Below are 16,890 nucleotides of genomic sequence, written 5' to 3'. Positions count from 1 at the left end.
GGGTGTACCCCTCCTTCCGCCCGATTGTAGCTGAGATAGGCTCCAGCGCCCCCCGCGACCCCAAAAGGGAACGGTAGAAAATATGGATAACAAAGTGTAAAGCCATAGGCTCACACAAGTTCAGTAAATGATGTAAATTTGGAACACACAGCATCATCGTTTTCACAGCTTTTTGGTTGTTAGAGGTAGAGAGTGTTTTAACGTAGAGTTCTAATTCTTTTTTAAAGGCACAAAAAACAGGTCGGGTATTGAGAAACTTACATTTATGAATATAAAACTTAGCCAATAGTATATAATGAGGTTGCAAGGTAAAATTCCTATTCAAATTTTTATTTCATACGGTGTAAATCCAAATAGCACATATTTAAAACAAAGCACACATTTGTCATGAATATTGTCCAGGATACTATATTGTAATTAACAGCGGTAATTGGATTTAGTGTACTGCAGTTTGTGTTGCCTTTGCGTAAACTCGTAATTTAATTGTAACGTAATGTGTACATTACACAATTGGATATCGTAGGCTTACTTAATACAGTTTGTCGCGTTAAAATAACGGCAGTAGTGTTTTAACATGTAAAACACATGTTTCAATAATCATCTAACAAGAAACTAAGTCATGGATCAACATGAAACAAGCGGGTTGAAACTAATCGAATGACGTCATCCGGGAGCGCCACTACGACTACAACCCGGAAGTGCGCCACGTCACATATCTGACCCAACACCCAGGGTGGTGTGGCTCAGGCCATTTAAAACTATGCTTAGTTCTGAAAGTGAAATATGTCTCTCCGTCGACTGGAACACGTTTAAAAGACTTTGACCTGCACATGTTGTATTTAAGCCCGAGATTTCAACCTTGAGGTCCGATCTTCTGTGCTGTTTTATCGGTAAGTACTTTAGCTAACCGGCTAGCCTGTCAACGTAGTTAAATTGTTACATATTTTTAATCAACAAGTGCTTTCACCTGACGATGTGACATGTTTGCTTCTATAATTCTTGCTTCACTACTTCGTTGCCACGAATATTTTTTTACAAACGCTGTCCAGTGGGCATCATCACCTTTCGGTTCAAATTAATCTTTGAACTTTGGAAAAACAAATTGCTGCACTCCGTTGGATTTGATTGATATAATGAAAGTTGCAATATTAATTAAAACCTGCTCCTCAGGGTTGTATTGCTTAGTGCAAGACTATTTAACTATAATTATATGGAGGTTACTGTTACTCTATTTTTCTCAGAACTTGCTGCCAAAGTGCTACCTAACCCCTCAAACAGGACATACAAGTTATTACGTTTTTGAAGGGGCGTAGATTAATATTTGTTATTTTTGGTAAACATTAGTCCTAAACAAAAATATCAAACAATATTAGAGCTGGGCAGTATGGCTGAAAACTATCACGATGTAAGTTTTTTATATTTGTCGATATCGATAATTATTGATATTTCTCTATGACCTATGGAAAATATATGCAAAGTTCCATCCATCCATCCATCCATCTTCTTCCACTTATCCGAGGTTGGGTCGCGGGGGCAGCAGCCTAAGCAGGGAAGCCCAGACTTCCCTCTCCCCAGCTCCTCCCGGGGGATCCCGAAGCGTTCCCAGGCCAGCCGGGAGACATAGTCTTCCCAACGTGTCCTGGGTCTTCCCCGTGGCCTCCTACCGGTCGGACGTGCCCTAAACACCTCCCTAGGGAGGCGTTCGGGTGGCATCCTGACCAGATGCCCGAACCACCTCATCTGGCTCCTCTCGATGTGGAGGAGCAGTGGCTTTACTTTGAGCTCCCCCCGGATGACAGAGCTTCTCACCCTATCTCTAAGGGAGAGCCCCGCCACCCGGCGGAGGAAACTCATTTCGGCCGCTTGTACCCGTGCTCTTGTCCTTTTGGTCATAACCCAAAGCTCATGACCATAGGTGAGGATGGGAACGTAGATCGACCGGTAAATTGAGAGCTTTGCCTTCCGGCTCAGCTCCTTCTTCACCACAACGGATCGATACAGCGTTCGCATTACTGAAGACGCCGCACCTATCCGATATTAAATGTTAACATTTTTATTTCAAACATATCCTCGTACTGATTATAATCCCCTCATTCATCAAGGCAGAAAGGAAAGGAAATGTTCAGTTCAGTGATTCCCAACATGCCTACGATACAATGTAATGCATCACATATTTCCAGGTGTTTCATTACAGCACGTCCGAAAAGGAGTAAAAAGAAGCTGATCTTATTTAATCCTACACTTTTTTCATACTATTGCAATTTTATCCCATTTCCTTGTTCTTTGTAACAGAACAGTGAATACAGAATTAATTGATAAATAAATAATATACCACATCAAGTAATACATAAGTAATCTTTATCTTCCAAAAAAAAAAAAAAGTGTTCAGGATATTCATCATAATTCTTGTTCTGTGTACTTTGTGAACACTTGTAGTTTGAACAGTCTCTTAAACTGAATCATATTGATGCTTTGTTTGATTTCTTTGGTTATTCCATTCCATAATTTAATTCTACATAGAGATATGCTAAAGGTACAAATGTTTTGAATTAGATTTTCCCCATAGGTTATATTTCTCCTCTTTTGTTGAGAAGAATTGTTGTACATTCTTGGGCAGCAGGTTATAGTTTGCTGTATACATCATTTTAGCTGTTTGCAAATGCACCAAATTGTTGCATTTTGATATTTGTGATTCATTAAATAAAGACATCCATCCATTTTCTACCGCTTATTCCCTTTGGGGTCGCGGGGGGCGCTGGAGCCTATCTCAGCTACAATCGGGCGGAAGGCGGGGTACACCCTGGACAAGTCGCCACCTCATCGCAGGGCCAACACAGATAGAACGAATCACAAATATCTCTATAACCAACATTATGTATTATTCTAATTGATCTTTTTTGTAACACCGTTAGTGAATGAAGTGCACATTTGTATTTGTTTCCACAATAACTCCGATATGGTAACACTAGTGAGCAGTAAAGAATATGAAATTATTTTTGGTCCCTCATTATTCATTATTGATATGTTTCTTGCTACTTTATGTTGTATATTTTTATAAGAGATTTCCAGTTAATTTGATCATCTATTATTACGCCCAAAAATTTGTTTTATTTTACCCTTTCAATATTTACTGTATTTGTATTTTTGTTTCACTTTCCCTTCTACTGTTACCAAATAACATTATTTTAGTTTGACTGTGATTCAAAGATAGTCTGTTTTTGTCAAATCATCTTTTTAATTTGTTCATTTCTTCTGTTATTTGAATTGGCTTTTGTGTGTTCTCTCCTGAACAAAACGCAGTCCTATCATCTGCGATTAATACTAACTTTAAGTCCTTTGTAACTTTACAAATGTTGTTTATATAAAGATTGAACACTTTTGGTCCAAGTGTTGATCCCTGTGTTCCCTCCGGGTACTCCGGCTTCCTCCCACCTCCAAAGACATGCACCTGGGGATAGGTTGATTGGCAACACTAAATTGGCCCTAGTGTGTGAGTGTGAATGTTGTCTGTCTATCTGTGTTGGCCCTGTGATGAGGTGGTGACTTGTCCAGGGTGTACCCCGCCTTCCGACTGAATGCAGCTGAGGTAAGCTCCGGCACTCCCCAAAGCGTGCGTGTGCGTGTGTGTGTGTGTGTGTGTGTGTGTGCGGGCGACATGCATATGTACCGTACATACGTACACGTTAGGTCAGGAAAAAATACAGAGGCTATATCATCCCTAAAAGCCTGTTTCCCAGGTTTCCCTGCTTGGCAGGGGATTTTATAATAATTTTTGGCTTATTTTCATGTCACATATTCCGTGTTTCGCAGGTTTCCCTGCTCGTCAGGAGATTATAAAACAGCAGAGAAACCTGTGAAACAGGCAAGTAGGGATGATACAGCCTCTGTGTTTTTTCCTGATAAAATGTCCAAAATGGATTGATGGATGGATGACAAGAGTGCTCAGTTGTTTAATAGATACACCGCAGGGAAAAACCACTGGTGAAAGATCCTGTGTGACTGTTCTGCTGCTGTTAGAAATCTGCTGTAAAAATGTTTGTTCATGTTTTGACCTAAACTCTCCAGTAGAAAAGCCTCACTTTAGTGTTTGAATGTCTGGCAAGTGGAGATGACATCCAGTAGCCTTCATAATCATCATTTTTATGGGATAAATTACAGCAGGTGTGATTATGTTCAATTGCTTTAGACTTATCAGGCTGTATCTTAAATGACAAATTGCCTGTCGAGTGTCCTTGCTGGTAGCTTGGAGACAAGCGAATAATAAAGTGTGACTAGTGTGTGTCGTGTTGCTATAGAAACATTTGCCAAAGGTTCATTTTGCTGGCGTCATTCGTGTTTAATGCGTCATTCGTGTTGAATGCATCCTGGTGGGAGGGGCCCTTATCCTGGTCTGGGACATGGACCAAACCCTGTTAAGAAGACAGGAAGGATTTTATGAGTCATATATATTGTCTGACACACTGGCGTGTTAAAGATCATCATTACACTAAGCCACAGTGTTCCTACTTCCTTGAATTCATTAAATACTTGGAGTTAGAACCACTACTTAAATACTGTAGTTAAGACGTCAGCTTATCTCGTATATCTCTATATTAGCTTTTTTTTGGGGGGGTTTTTGGCTTATTTTCATGTCACATATTCCGTACCATACCCATCCATACGTGTGGACTGTTTTATAGTTGTTGTATGTTTTAGTTTTACAGTAGCAACAGTCTTTTTACAATTGTGTTACAATTAACAATATGCTCTTTCACGCAGCCAAATTTTTGCTGTTGACGGTGCTAAACCGGGGTTTGAGGGGGCTATAGCCCCGTCACAAATCTGTTTGACCTCAGTTGAGCCCCCCAGCATTTTAGGGCTCTACTATGCGAAATTAACCTGCTGTTGTGTTTTTGGGATTTGCATAATTCCCTAAAATGTGAAATGCAACAATCGAGGCATTGCGGAGATATTTATGAAACAATCTTGCCTTCCTTTATACTTCCTCAAAAGGAGCTTTTTGGAATTATCCTTATTTGGGACGTCTCACTTGTGATGTCCATATCTGTGTATATAGTCAAAAGGGTGTCACGTGAAAAGAACCGCTCACAAAACGGGACAGCTTTGTGGCAGCCAATCGTCTCTGCGAGTCCATATTTGCTAAGCCTATCACAGGGCTGGGTCCATCTTTCTGTGGCCAAATCAAGAGCGCTCATTATTACCAATTGGCATTGTTAGCAATAAAAATGGGTTAAACTAGCCGCAATCTTTGGTACAAATGTAACGCATCACAGTTGTTGCAGGAAAGGAAAAGAGAATGAAAAGAAAAATACATGTCTGGAAATCGGATCCTGTTCTCTTCGTCTTTCTTTCTCCCCCTATTTCTTCCCCATCTTATACCTGGGGAACATCTATTTGTTCCCCAGCTTTGGTTTTGTGATCCGAATCGTGTGTGTGTGTGTGTGTGTGTGTGTGTGCGTGCGTGTGTGCGTGCGTGCGTGCGTGAGAAAACACTACAGCCTATGTTGTTAATGTAATTATTCATTTTATTTCTGAGGTTATGATGTTGTGAGCCGAATCATTAGACACCTGCTGTTTGCACGGCAATGCGGGTGCACTTTGTAGTTTACAGGCCAGGGCTATTCAACTACATAATGAAGAGGGCCGCAGTGTCAGGAGTCCAAAGACTCAGGGGCCGGACATCAAAATTTGGATGTCTTGTCAGAAAGTGCCTCCGCAGGTCATATTCCTTTGGGACTCACTTCACTTATTTACAAAGTAAACACATTGGTTTTCACACTGCACTGTCAATAAAATCATTATTCTGCCCTCGCTACTCGTTCCCAGCGTGAGCAGCGATTTAACAGTATGAAGAAACAGAAGCTCCAGAAGTTTTGTCAGGGAATGATGTTCCTTCTTTTGAATATTCCCTTTTTCATTGAGGATTGTAAGACTGAAAATATAAATATAAAATACACACTACAAAAGTACAGCGTCCATTGTGTATTTTACATAAATAATGTCCATTGTGTATTTTACATGAAAACAATAGGTTTAGTGTTAATACATTCACACAACTACATATGTTTACGCATATAGAAATTAAACCTCTACATACAGCACATCAAACATTGCACACAATGTAATGGTTTGTGACTCATCACAATTAAACCTAAGGTGTAACGTAATCGCCCTCTACTGGTCAAATTTAGCGCTACATGTATTAACATGTGTTATTCTTAGACTAAAAACAACACAAATAGAAATACAAAAGACATCACAAAGTTAGGAATTTCTATACGAAACTAAATATTTTTGTACACAATATCTACTTACATATACGGGAGTACTGCATACATAAGCAAACCTAGTTTAAATGGTTTCATCAAGCCTTTTTGGGGGATGTTTGGCGGGCCAGATGAAAAGCTTTGGCGGTTGAGTAGGCCTAATATTAGATTCAGTATTAATAATTTCTTAAGTTATGGGACAAGCGGTAGAAAATGGATGGATGGATGTTGTGATCCGAAACAATATTGCCAATGCATAGTTGTCAATTTTCATTGATTATACATATGGATAAAGACATTTGTTGTCACATTTTGGATGTATTGTCTGGTTATTAGCAGGCTCATGAGTGCTGTCTGTTGCTGTATCTGTCACCTTTTGTACATGAAACATTTTTGCCATCATTGCTTGTGTTTTAGGTTGAACTATTTATTGAATATTCTTTGCCCCCTTTTTGCCCTCTTAGCCCCTGGATAGAAAAACTGGCGCTGTCACTGCTGTTGAAGAACAGTAACGCTGACATAAACACCGGGAAAAATAAGCGACTTTGAAGGCGAGTGTGAAAATGGCTATTGGAAAAAAATAATCTCAATGATAAAGTCAAGACTTTGACTTTTAGATATATCCGTAGTTTGTTTTTTACACATACAGCTGCATCTCCATACATTAAAATATCGTGCAAAATTATTTTAAACATTTTGACACTTTTTTATTTATTCATACTAAATTTTGAATATTTCACTCTGTCGTGGCTATATAGTATGTAATAGTTTTACTATTTAAACTACAGTAGTACCTCAATTTAGGAGATTAATTGGTTCTGTGATGGAACACACAGAACACTTGTATCTCAAATAAAAAAAACCCTTCCTTTTACATAATACATGTTGTATAAAAACAATACAATAGAGTGTACTACTAACAACTACAGTAGTTTTATGAATGTAATATTGTACAGCATTTACCTTGGAGAGTGAACCTCCACAGTATCTCTTTCCAGCTGCCTCTTTGTCAAACACACCTTTAGCAGCTTCTCCATATTTTTATGGATAAATGTCCACCGTTTAAATATTATTTTACCATTATTGGCTGGTGTTAAACTCATTCTGCTTCAGTACCGTGCAGACTAGCATTGGTACGCTTAAATTGCTTTGCCAAGTTTGCGACATGCTCGATCATGTTCTGGATATCTTTCTTTGCTTTAATGAATATCGTCCACTTCTTTTCAGCCCTGTACTTCCCACTCACTTTCTTCCTTCACATGGTTAAAAAACTAAGTTATGTTGATCTCTTTCTACAAGCTAATGCTAACGATTAAGACCAGATGTTTGGTTGGATCACACTGTGACATTTCCTACACCAACTAATGGTGGGGATGCTTGCAACTTAAAGCATAACATTTAGTTGTTAGACAGCTCTTATCTCAAAACACTCTTAAGTTAAGGCACAACTGTACTTTCAAATATATTCTAATTTACTCCAATGCACCTGTTTTTGACAGATAAGGGTTTTCAAATGTTACTTAAAACATGCACCGGTTTTCTTATGGCCACAGTTTAACCCTGGAACAGATCTTTTATATTTCTATTGTTTTCTTTGAGGGTGGAAAAACATATTTGACATATTTGTCACTTTCCATGTGTCGTGTGATACTGAAGTGTTTGTTTGTATCCACAATGAGTACATTTAATTTATCGAGCACTTCTCACAGAGAGCTCATGAAGTGCTTCCATGGTTAAAATACAAACAGTACAATTAAAATAAGCAAATGGCACGATGCATCAGAGACATTGGAAATAAAATAATAAATATGATAATACAAGTAATTAAAAATAATTAATTTATCACTTAATAAAAAATGGTAATAGAATATTAGGGGAATGCACACTTAAATAGTTTTTTAGCTACCTTTTAAATTATAGTAGTAGTAGTTTATTTCAGACATGTTCAAAACAAACCAAAATATGTAATTTCTAAAAGAACAATGTTTATAACAACAGAGTAAAGTCCAGATTTAGAAACTAATACTTCAGAATGAAACCTCATAAAAATGATAACACTACATAATGATTAGGGGTTTCATAGGGACACGCGGTAGTAAATGGATGAATGGATATCTAAAAAGGAGTGGGAAGAAATTAAACTAATTTACTCCACTCCTTATTTATGAATTATTATCTCGCTTACTTGTCGTTATCTATACAATGACTGATTTACTAGTCTCAGATAAATATTATTAGTAATATATTAAAATAACATATAAAACATTATTTGTCACAAACATACATACTGTATGTATACATACACATATACTAGTAAATACCCAAATAATAGTAAAATAGTAAAAAAAAAAAAAAAATAATAATATTCTGCAAAGTGTTTTTATTTGACTTTGAGGAAGTTGAATGAACCCTGAAAGTCAGGAGTGACAAGAGAAGTTGTGTTTGACAGGTCAAGGTTCTTCATGACGTAAAACAAACACACCTTAAAATCCAAGCATACTTTTGAAACTGTGATCACACTGGATTGATGTAAAATCATTTTCTGTCTCGATTGTAATCACATACAAATGATCCGTTGTATTTGTTGAATACTCAGAAGCAGTGTGTGTGTCTCCTAGGACCAGGTTGTGCAATGCTGCTGGACGACATTCCGCTGTTTGAGCCGACCCTGCTTCAGGAGTTGGACTGGAGTGACAGCATCGTCTCTTTCTCTCCTCCCATCTCCCCCTCCAGCCCGGGAGAGGGCCTCGTGCTGAGGCCCCTCTGCACCGCCGACTTCAACAGGGGTTAGTTGGCACGTTCATTTGCTTCACAGACAACTAGGTTACACATGCTTCAACTGTAGTGTCGTCTACTGTGCTTGACACGCCCGGTGTCAGAAGATGCTCCAAGATTACTGTATTTCTCGGAGTATAAGGCTCCTTTCATTTTCTCAAAAATATATATAAACCGGTGCGCCTAATGTACATATTAAAGGGGCTGTTTGCAACTTGCTCAGACTTACATTTTTCTTATAACCAATGCTTTAGCAGCCGCAGTATTAATACTGCCACAAGTACGACTCTTGCTGGCCTACTGCCCTCAGTAATGGCACCATAATGTGGGCTCTATTGATGACCTCATTAACAACTTTAATTATGCCCTGCGCAACGCCATTGATAGTATAGCACCGCTAACGCTAAAAAAAGGCCCCGAAAAGGCGGTTCACAGAAGAAACCAGAGCTCTTAAACTATCATGTAGAAAGCTGGAACGCAAATGGCGTGCGACTAAACTTGAGGTTTTCCATCAAGCATGTAGTGATAGTTTAATAACTTAGAAACACGCGCTTACCTTAGCTAAAACTAATTACTACTCCAATCTCATCCACCTCAATAAAAATGATCCTAAATATTCCTTCAGTACAGTAGCATCGCTAACACAACAAGGGACTCCTCCCAGTAGCTCCACCCACTTGGCTGATGACTTTATGCAATTCTTTACTAAGACAATTGACCGCATTAGAAAGGAGATTTAAGACAAAGCGTCCCAGCTACATCTGGGTTCTATTAATGCAGATAGGAATATATGTACGACGGATATTGCCCTCCAAAATAATCTTTATTTTTGATGAAATAACACTAAAGGAACTCCTGCAGCTTGTAAATGGGATAAAACAAACATGTTTACTTGACCCACTTCCTGGGAAACTTATCAAGGAGCTGTTTGTAATATTAGGACCATCAGTGCTAAATATTATAAACTTATCACTTTCCTTTGGTACTTTTCCCCTAGCATTTAAAAATGCGGTTATTCATCCTCTGCTCAAAAGACCTAACCTCGACCATGACCTCATGGTAAACCACCTTCCCTTTATTTCGAAAATCCTTGAAAAAATGGTTGCACAGCAGCTAAATGAACACTTAGCGTCTAAAAATCTGTTAACCCTTTCAGTCCGGTTTCTGGGCAAATCACTCTACGGAGACAGCCCTCGCAAAAATGACTAATTATAAATGCTGATGCGTCATCCATGTTGCTGCTTCTTGATCTTAGCGCTGCTTTCGATACCGTCGATCATAACATTGTATTAGCATGTATCAAAACACGTATTGGTATGTCAGACTTAGCCTTGTCTTGTTTGAACTCTTACTGACAGGATGCAGTGCGTCTCCCATAACGATGTGACCTCGGACTATTTTAATGTAACGTGTGGAGTTCCCCAGGGTTCGGTTCTTGGCCCTGCACTTTTTAGTATTTACATGCTGCCGCTCGGCGACATCATGCGCAAATACGGTGTTAGCTTTCACTGTTATGCTGATGACACCCAACTCTACATGCCCCTAAAAGCTGACCAACACGCCGGATTGTAGTCAGCTGGAGGCGTGTCTTAATGAAATTAAACAATGGATGTCCGCTAACTTTTTGCAACTCAACACTTAGAAAAGGGAAATGCTGATTATCGGTCCTGCTAGACACCGACACATATTTAATAATACCACCTTAACATTTGACAATCAAACAATTACACAAGGCGACTCAGTAAAGAATTTGGGTATTATCTTCGACCCAACTCTCTCGTTTGAGTCACACAATAAGAGTGTTACTAAAACGGCCTTCTTTCATCTCTGTAATATCGCTAAAATTCGTTCCATTTTGTCTACGTCTCGTCTCGATTACTGTAACGTATTATTTTCGGGTCTCCCTATGTCTAGCATTAAAAGATTACTGTTGGTACAAAATGCGGCTGCTAGACTTTTGACAAGAACAAGAAAGTTTGATCATATTAGGCCTATACTGGCTCACCTGCACTTGCTTCCTGTGCACTTGAGATGCGACTTTAATGTTTTACTACTTACGTATAAAATACTACACGGTCTAGCTCCGTCCTATCTTGTCGATTGTATTGTACCATATGTCCCGGCAAGAAATCTGCGTTCTAAGAACTCTGGCTTATTAGTGATTCCCAGAGACAGGTATGGTTTAAAGAGACAGTCAGCAGCTTGAAGATGATCTGTAAAAACATAATCTATGCACCATTTTGACCAAAGAACCAGCATTACATGTTATTTAGACCACAAGGAAGTGTTTTAAATGTAGAAAAAAATCATCATATGACCCCTTTAATGCACCTTTTGTATGAAAATAGACCTGCTCATCGGCAGTATGCCTTACAACCCGGTGCGCCCTATGATCCCAAAAATTTGGTAGTCATTCAGCATATGTCTTTCAGGATTCTTTGAGGTTTTGTCTCAGCTATCCGAGACAGGCGATGTCTGCGCAGAGGAGTTTAAAAGTAAGTCAACGCCGATGAGACTAACCATGCAAGCTCCTAGGAGGAATACAAATCCATCTCTGCGTTTGTTGTCTCGCAGGAAAGTTTGAGCACATGAAGAAAACGGGCGACTACTACGTGTTGGTGGTGGAGGACACAAATCTGGGGCAGATCATAGCCACGGCCACTCTGATCACCGAGCACAAATTCATTCATTCGTGTGCGAAGGTAGGTTGCCGTGTTCGGTGTTTGCGGTAGAGAACATGAGAAGTGGAGGCAAAGATGTGAGTAGGCTCTCTTTGTGGGTTTGTGTGCAGAGAGGCCGAGTGGAGGAGGTGGTGGTCAGTGACGTTTGCAGAGGAAAACAGATTGGAAAACTGTGAGTACAACTCTTATAGTCCCTTCCCCCTCCAAAGAAAGACATGTTTATTACCTCTGCCCATACTGCATTTCTGATCAGTAAATGTGTGTAACAAATAAATACCCCACCTAATTAGGTGCCGACTACGCTCCAATTATCGTATGATTCGATTTCGACATAAAGATTTGACGCCTCCATTATCTTACATCCAGACATTGTGTGTAACTAGTCAGTTTTCTTGCGTACCATTAGACCGGATAGATTTCCACCAGAGAATCCTTTTAATCGTCTTAATTATGCATGTGGTTTTGTTCATAGAACGCACACAAAACAATGAACAATTGTTTGTCTCCTTTCTTCGTGTCGGACCTTTCAAACGTGTGTTAGCCAAGTAAGCTTTCAGATAGTTTATGCTTTTTTTTTTAAATTGAGTACCACTGCAAAATAATCCACCATGGAGCCAAAGAAAGTTGCAGGTGACATCATGTTTGATGGCACCTGCATTTTACTGGCATTTGCGACTAGAAAAAGGTCATGCGAGTATAGAATTAATAAAAAAAGGGGGCATATGTGCAAATACGGATTTTGAACCCTTTAATTTAAATTTTGCTCCTAAAATGAATCCATCTAAAGCAAGGGTGTCAAACGTAAGGCCCAAGAACATACTTGCCAACCCTCCCGGATTTTCCGGGAGACTCCCGAAATTCAGCGCCTCTCCCGAAAACCTCCCGGGACAAATTTTCTCCCGAAATTCAGGCGGACCTGAGTGACGTTTCGACAGCCTGTTTTCACGTCCGCTTTCCCACAATATAAACAGCATGCCTGCCCAATCACGTTATAGCTGTAGAATGATCGAGGGCGAGTTCTTGGTTTTTTATGTGGGTTTATTGTTAGGCAGTTTCATTAACGTCCTCCCAGCGCGGTAACAACACACAACAACAGCAGTCACGTTTTCGTCTACCGTAAAGCAGTTCGTCTGCCGTAAACAGCAATGTTGTGAAACAGGACAATACTGCCATCTACTTTACTTGCATATGTGACAATAACGTCTACGGCTTTTAGAGAGTGCAGTGCACAACTGCGCACACAAGGAGACGAAGCAGAATGCATCATCAGAGAGGGTGTTCAGCATGGTTAGAAAAATAGTGACAGAGAATAGAACAAGGATGGACAATTCAACCCTTAACTCAACAATGAGTACATGAGTGTTATGTGTGTGTATATGTGTAAATAAATGAACACTGAAATTCAAGTATTTATCTTATTTATATATATATATATATATATATATATATATATATATATATGAAATACTTGACTTTCAGTGAATTCTAGCTGTAAATATACTCCTCCCCTCTTAGCCACGCCCCCCCCCCCCCCCCCCCCCTTTTTCGAAATCTGGGGTCTCAAGTTTGGCAAGTATGCCCATGAACAGGTTTTATCCGGCCCGCGGAATGAGCTTGCTAAGTATAAAAATGAGCCGAAATTTTTGAATGAAAGAAACTGCTGTTCTAAATGTGTCCACTACAATTCGCAATAGTAATCCTTTGTATCTTTGTAGATTATGCTACATATGTAAAAAAATGAAAAATAAACCACATGTTAGTGCACCAGTCGAGGAAAATGAGCAAACTACAAAGTACTTTGAGTACCTTGAAGGCAGAAAAGCGCTATACAAGTATAACCCATTTACTTGATATGTCTGACTGTAAATGTACTTCATGTAGGACATCGTGTGCGCTGTACATCAACATGCGCTAGAGATCATCCTCTCTCAATATACGATCTTTGGTCATGCACGCCCGCTACAACTCCAACAACATAATGCAATGAAGTCCACTTTTACTTTAAACATTATCCGATCCGAAATGAGCTGTCAACATAACGTTAACATGAAATCTTACCGACGTAACCAATTTGGCTTTCATTTGAATGAAATTGATGTGGGTATAATAACCTTGTCATGTCAGTCTGGTGCCGCGCCGCCCTAAATGCATACACTTTTGCCATCAGTGGGTTGGGGACTTTTTGCGTGAAGAAGCACATTAAGATGTAAATTATTGAACGACAAGGCGCGTCATATAATATTTGACCCCAAATGTATTCTGGCCATGTCGTGTTCTGTCACTGATTAAAATATGAGAAGAAAATGTCCTTATTTACTTCCGGTGGCTCCGTGGCGGACGTCATCAGTACTTGCAGTACAAAGCAGAAGATCTTGGGTTCGAACCCTGGTCGTGGTTGAATATATGCTATGTTTTTTTTAATTTGTTTCAATGATGTTAAAATTGTTTAATATGCTAAACTTCAGGATATTAATACAAAAGTGGACTGTTACAAAATCGTGCTGATTATCAAAGATGTTGGATGAGTGATAGTTATAGCTCGAATAAATCTTTTGTTATTCTGGAAATGGTAAATGGGTTGTACTTGTATAGCGCTTTTCTACCTTTTTTAAGGAACTCAAAGCACTTTGACACTATTCACACATTCACACACTGATGGCGGGAGCTGCGATGCACGGCGCTAACCAGGCCCATCAGGAGCAAGGGTGAAGTGTCTTGCTCAAGGACACAAAGGGACGTGACTAGGATGGTAGAAGGTGGGAATTGAACCAGTAACCCTCAGATTGCTGGCACGGCCACTCTCCCAACTTCGCCATGCTGAAATCCATTGTGTTGCTCAAGGAAATATAACTTATACAAATTTACATGATTTCAGCCTTTCAAAGTTCCTCTTGGACAACCAATTTTTGACCTCAGTATTTGTTAAATCCTAGTTACGGCCTTGTATCCTATAATGTTTATTGAAAGAGGTCATTTATTTTCAAGTTGCTGCTGATGTCCTCTTAAACAAGACACTTTGTCACATTTTGCTCTTTTGTGTTTTTGTGAGCTGAAGAATTAAGCATTGCTAAAAATGTATTTAAAGAAGATTATATTTGAGTTTTCTTATATTTTCTAAGCTTTTTCTTTTTTCTTAACTCAAACATCTCTTAAGTTGGGGTCCTATTAAGCAAAACATACTTTCTCACTTTACCTGTTTTTTTATGTTTGCTGATTCCCATCAGCCCTGAAAACTTGGGTGTGGTGGAGATATTTAGTTACGTCAACTGATATTTCTAATTGTAGCAGAGATTTACCCGAAGAGCTTTGCGTAAATCCGCCATTGTAACTGGGCGCTCTAGTCAATAAGCTCCTTATTTTGGTTTATCCTCTTGTTGTGGGGCAGACTGGCTCGTACATGCACATGCATCCTGCGCTGTTGCCATTTCTAATACAAATAGCGTATAGTTGGAACTTATATCTGTCAGTAGACTCCATATGGAAGCGCATGGCTGACGTGGAGAAGACACTGTTGAAGTGGAGGCACGTAAATAAGGGCCCACAAAACTGTGCATCTTAGAGACGGTCAGAAAGCAGCTTGAAGATGGTCTGTAAAACATCATCTATGCAAAGTTTTGACTAAAGAACTACCATTACATGTTATGTAGACCACTAGGAAGTGTTTACATGTAAAAAACCCCCAAACATAATGACCTTAAAAAAAAAAAAAAAAAAAAAAACTATTTTAGTGCACTTACACACGAAACTTTAACATTTAAAAAAAAAAAAATACACATTTGTTTCAATAAAACAACTTGACACACATATTTGGTTTTAACTTTGTTCAACTTAAATGTATGAAAAAAAAAATAAAAAAATAAAAATATATATCTATTTAATCCAGCCTTACAACAGTGCTAGCACAGTTTAGGGATGTTCTGTTTGAACGCTTTAGTAGGTCTTATGATGGCATTGTGTTTCTATGTATGAGTGCACCTGATTTGATTGTTAATAATGAAATTGTGATATTTTAGATATTTCATATTGCTCCTGAATAGTTTCTGTGCTCCTTGTGAAAAAGCTATTAACGTACAGACCATTGTTTCTGTATAATCTCTATAAAATGTGTTTTGTGTTAATATTTTTGAGCATCTGGAACAAAGTAATTGCACTTATTTATTATGAGCAAAATGTTTTCAGTTTTTGTACGATTATGTCTTTGTCTCAATATTTGGGAGGAAAAGTCAGGCTTGGGACTAACGCTTAACAGGTGTTTAAGGCAATGGCCAAGAATCTAACCCTTGTTAGAACAAAAATGTCCTAACACATTTGTTAATTGTAGTATTGATTGATGGTGTGTAGTACCCCCTGCTAGTGAAATGGTCAGCTTTCAGAGTATTTCTTACAGCTCTTTGTACTGATAGAAGACTTTCAGGATTTCTCCCAATTTTCCTTCTCTTTCTCCTCAGGTTAGTCACCACACTTACCCTACTCAGCAAAAAACTGCACTGCTATAAAATCACACTGGAATGTGCACCCAACATTGAGGGCTTCTACCAAAAATTTGGCTATACGGCTTCAAAGGAGACTTACATGCAGTGTCGCTTCTCCAGCGGAGGACCTCAGCCAGTTTGAATCTTTTTTGGGGAACCGCGTTGACATCATCTAAGCGCTCTGTGGTTTGGACTGTGCGTCAATCAAGGAGCGTCATCTTGACTTCACAGCAGACGTGAAGGAAAAACCTGTTGGTCACCATTGCTACCTACTGATTACCATTCATCAGGCATCTGCAGTTAACATACTGAATGAAGCTCATGTTTAATCATCGACCATCAAAAGTAAATGTGAATTGAACACTAATCAGTGGAAAAATGTATTTAATTAGATACACTTTTTATGCTGTATGAAAGTCAAAGGGTATATAGAAGTGAACGTTTTCCACTTGGACAGCTGCAATGATCACTTTTTGCAATGGGACACTAATTCTAAGTCATTTTTGTAAATTCATATTCAAGTTTTTTTAATCTGAGCCACAAGAGGACATATTTAATGGAATTTATTGCAGTACAATAAAATATCAACCAGTCTTTTCTTGTCTTTCATTTTGCTCACATATTTATGTTTTAGTTAAGGGATCATTGCAGACAATCACATATCACACCTGACATATTTTAGACTTTTAATGCATC

The 16,890-nt window shown here is 38.9% G+C and overlaps 1 protein-coding gene across 1 annotated transcript; it reads left to right on the top strand.

Moving 5' to 3' along the window:
* Positions 1-676: 676 nt before the first annotated feature.
* On the top strand, positions 677-16,788 carry gnpnat1 (glucosamine-phosphate N-acetyltransferase 1). Its single transcript, XM_061964390.2, has 6 exons — positions 677-890; positions 8,885-9,052; positions 11,474-11,536; positions 11,616-11,743; positions 11,833-11,894; positions 16,171-16,788. Exons 2-6 carry the CDS (start codon positions 8,899-8,901, stop codon positions 16,334-16,336), a joined length of 573 nt encoding a protein of 190 aa, XP_061820374.1. The 5' UTR covers positions 677-890; positions 8,885-8,898; the 3' UTR covers positions 16,337-16,788.
* Positions 16,789-16,890: the final 102 nt, after the last annotated feature.

This window comes from Nerophis lumbriciformis, linkage group LG06 (assembly GCF_033978685.3).
Source record: "Nerophis lumbriciformis linkage group LG06, RoL_Nlum_v2.1, whole genome shotgun sequence".
Taxonomy (NCBI): domain Eukaryota; kingdom Metazoa; phylum Chordata; class Actinopteri; order Syngnathiformes; family Syngnathidae; genus Nerophis; species Nerophis lumbriciformis.
This window is presented reverse-complemented; position numbering and strand designations above follow the sequence as displayed.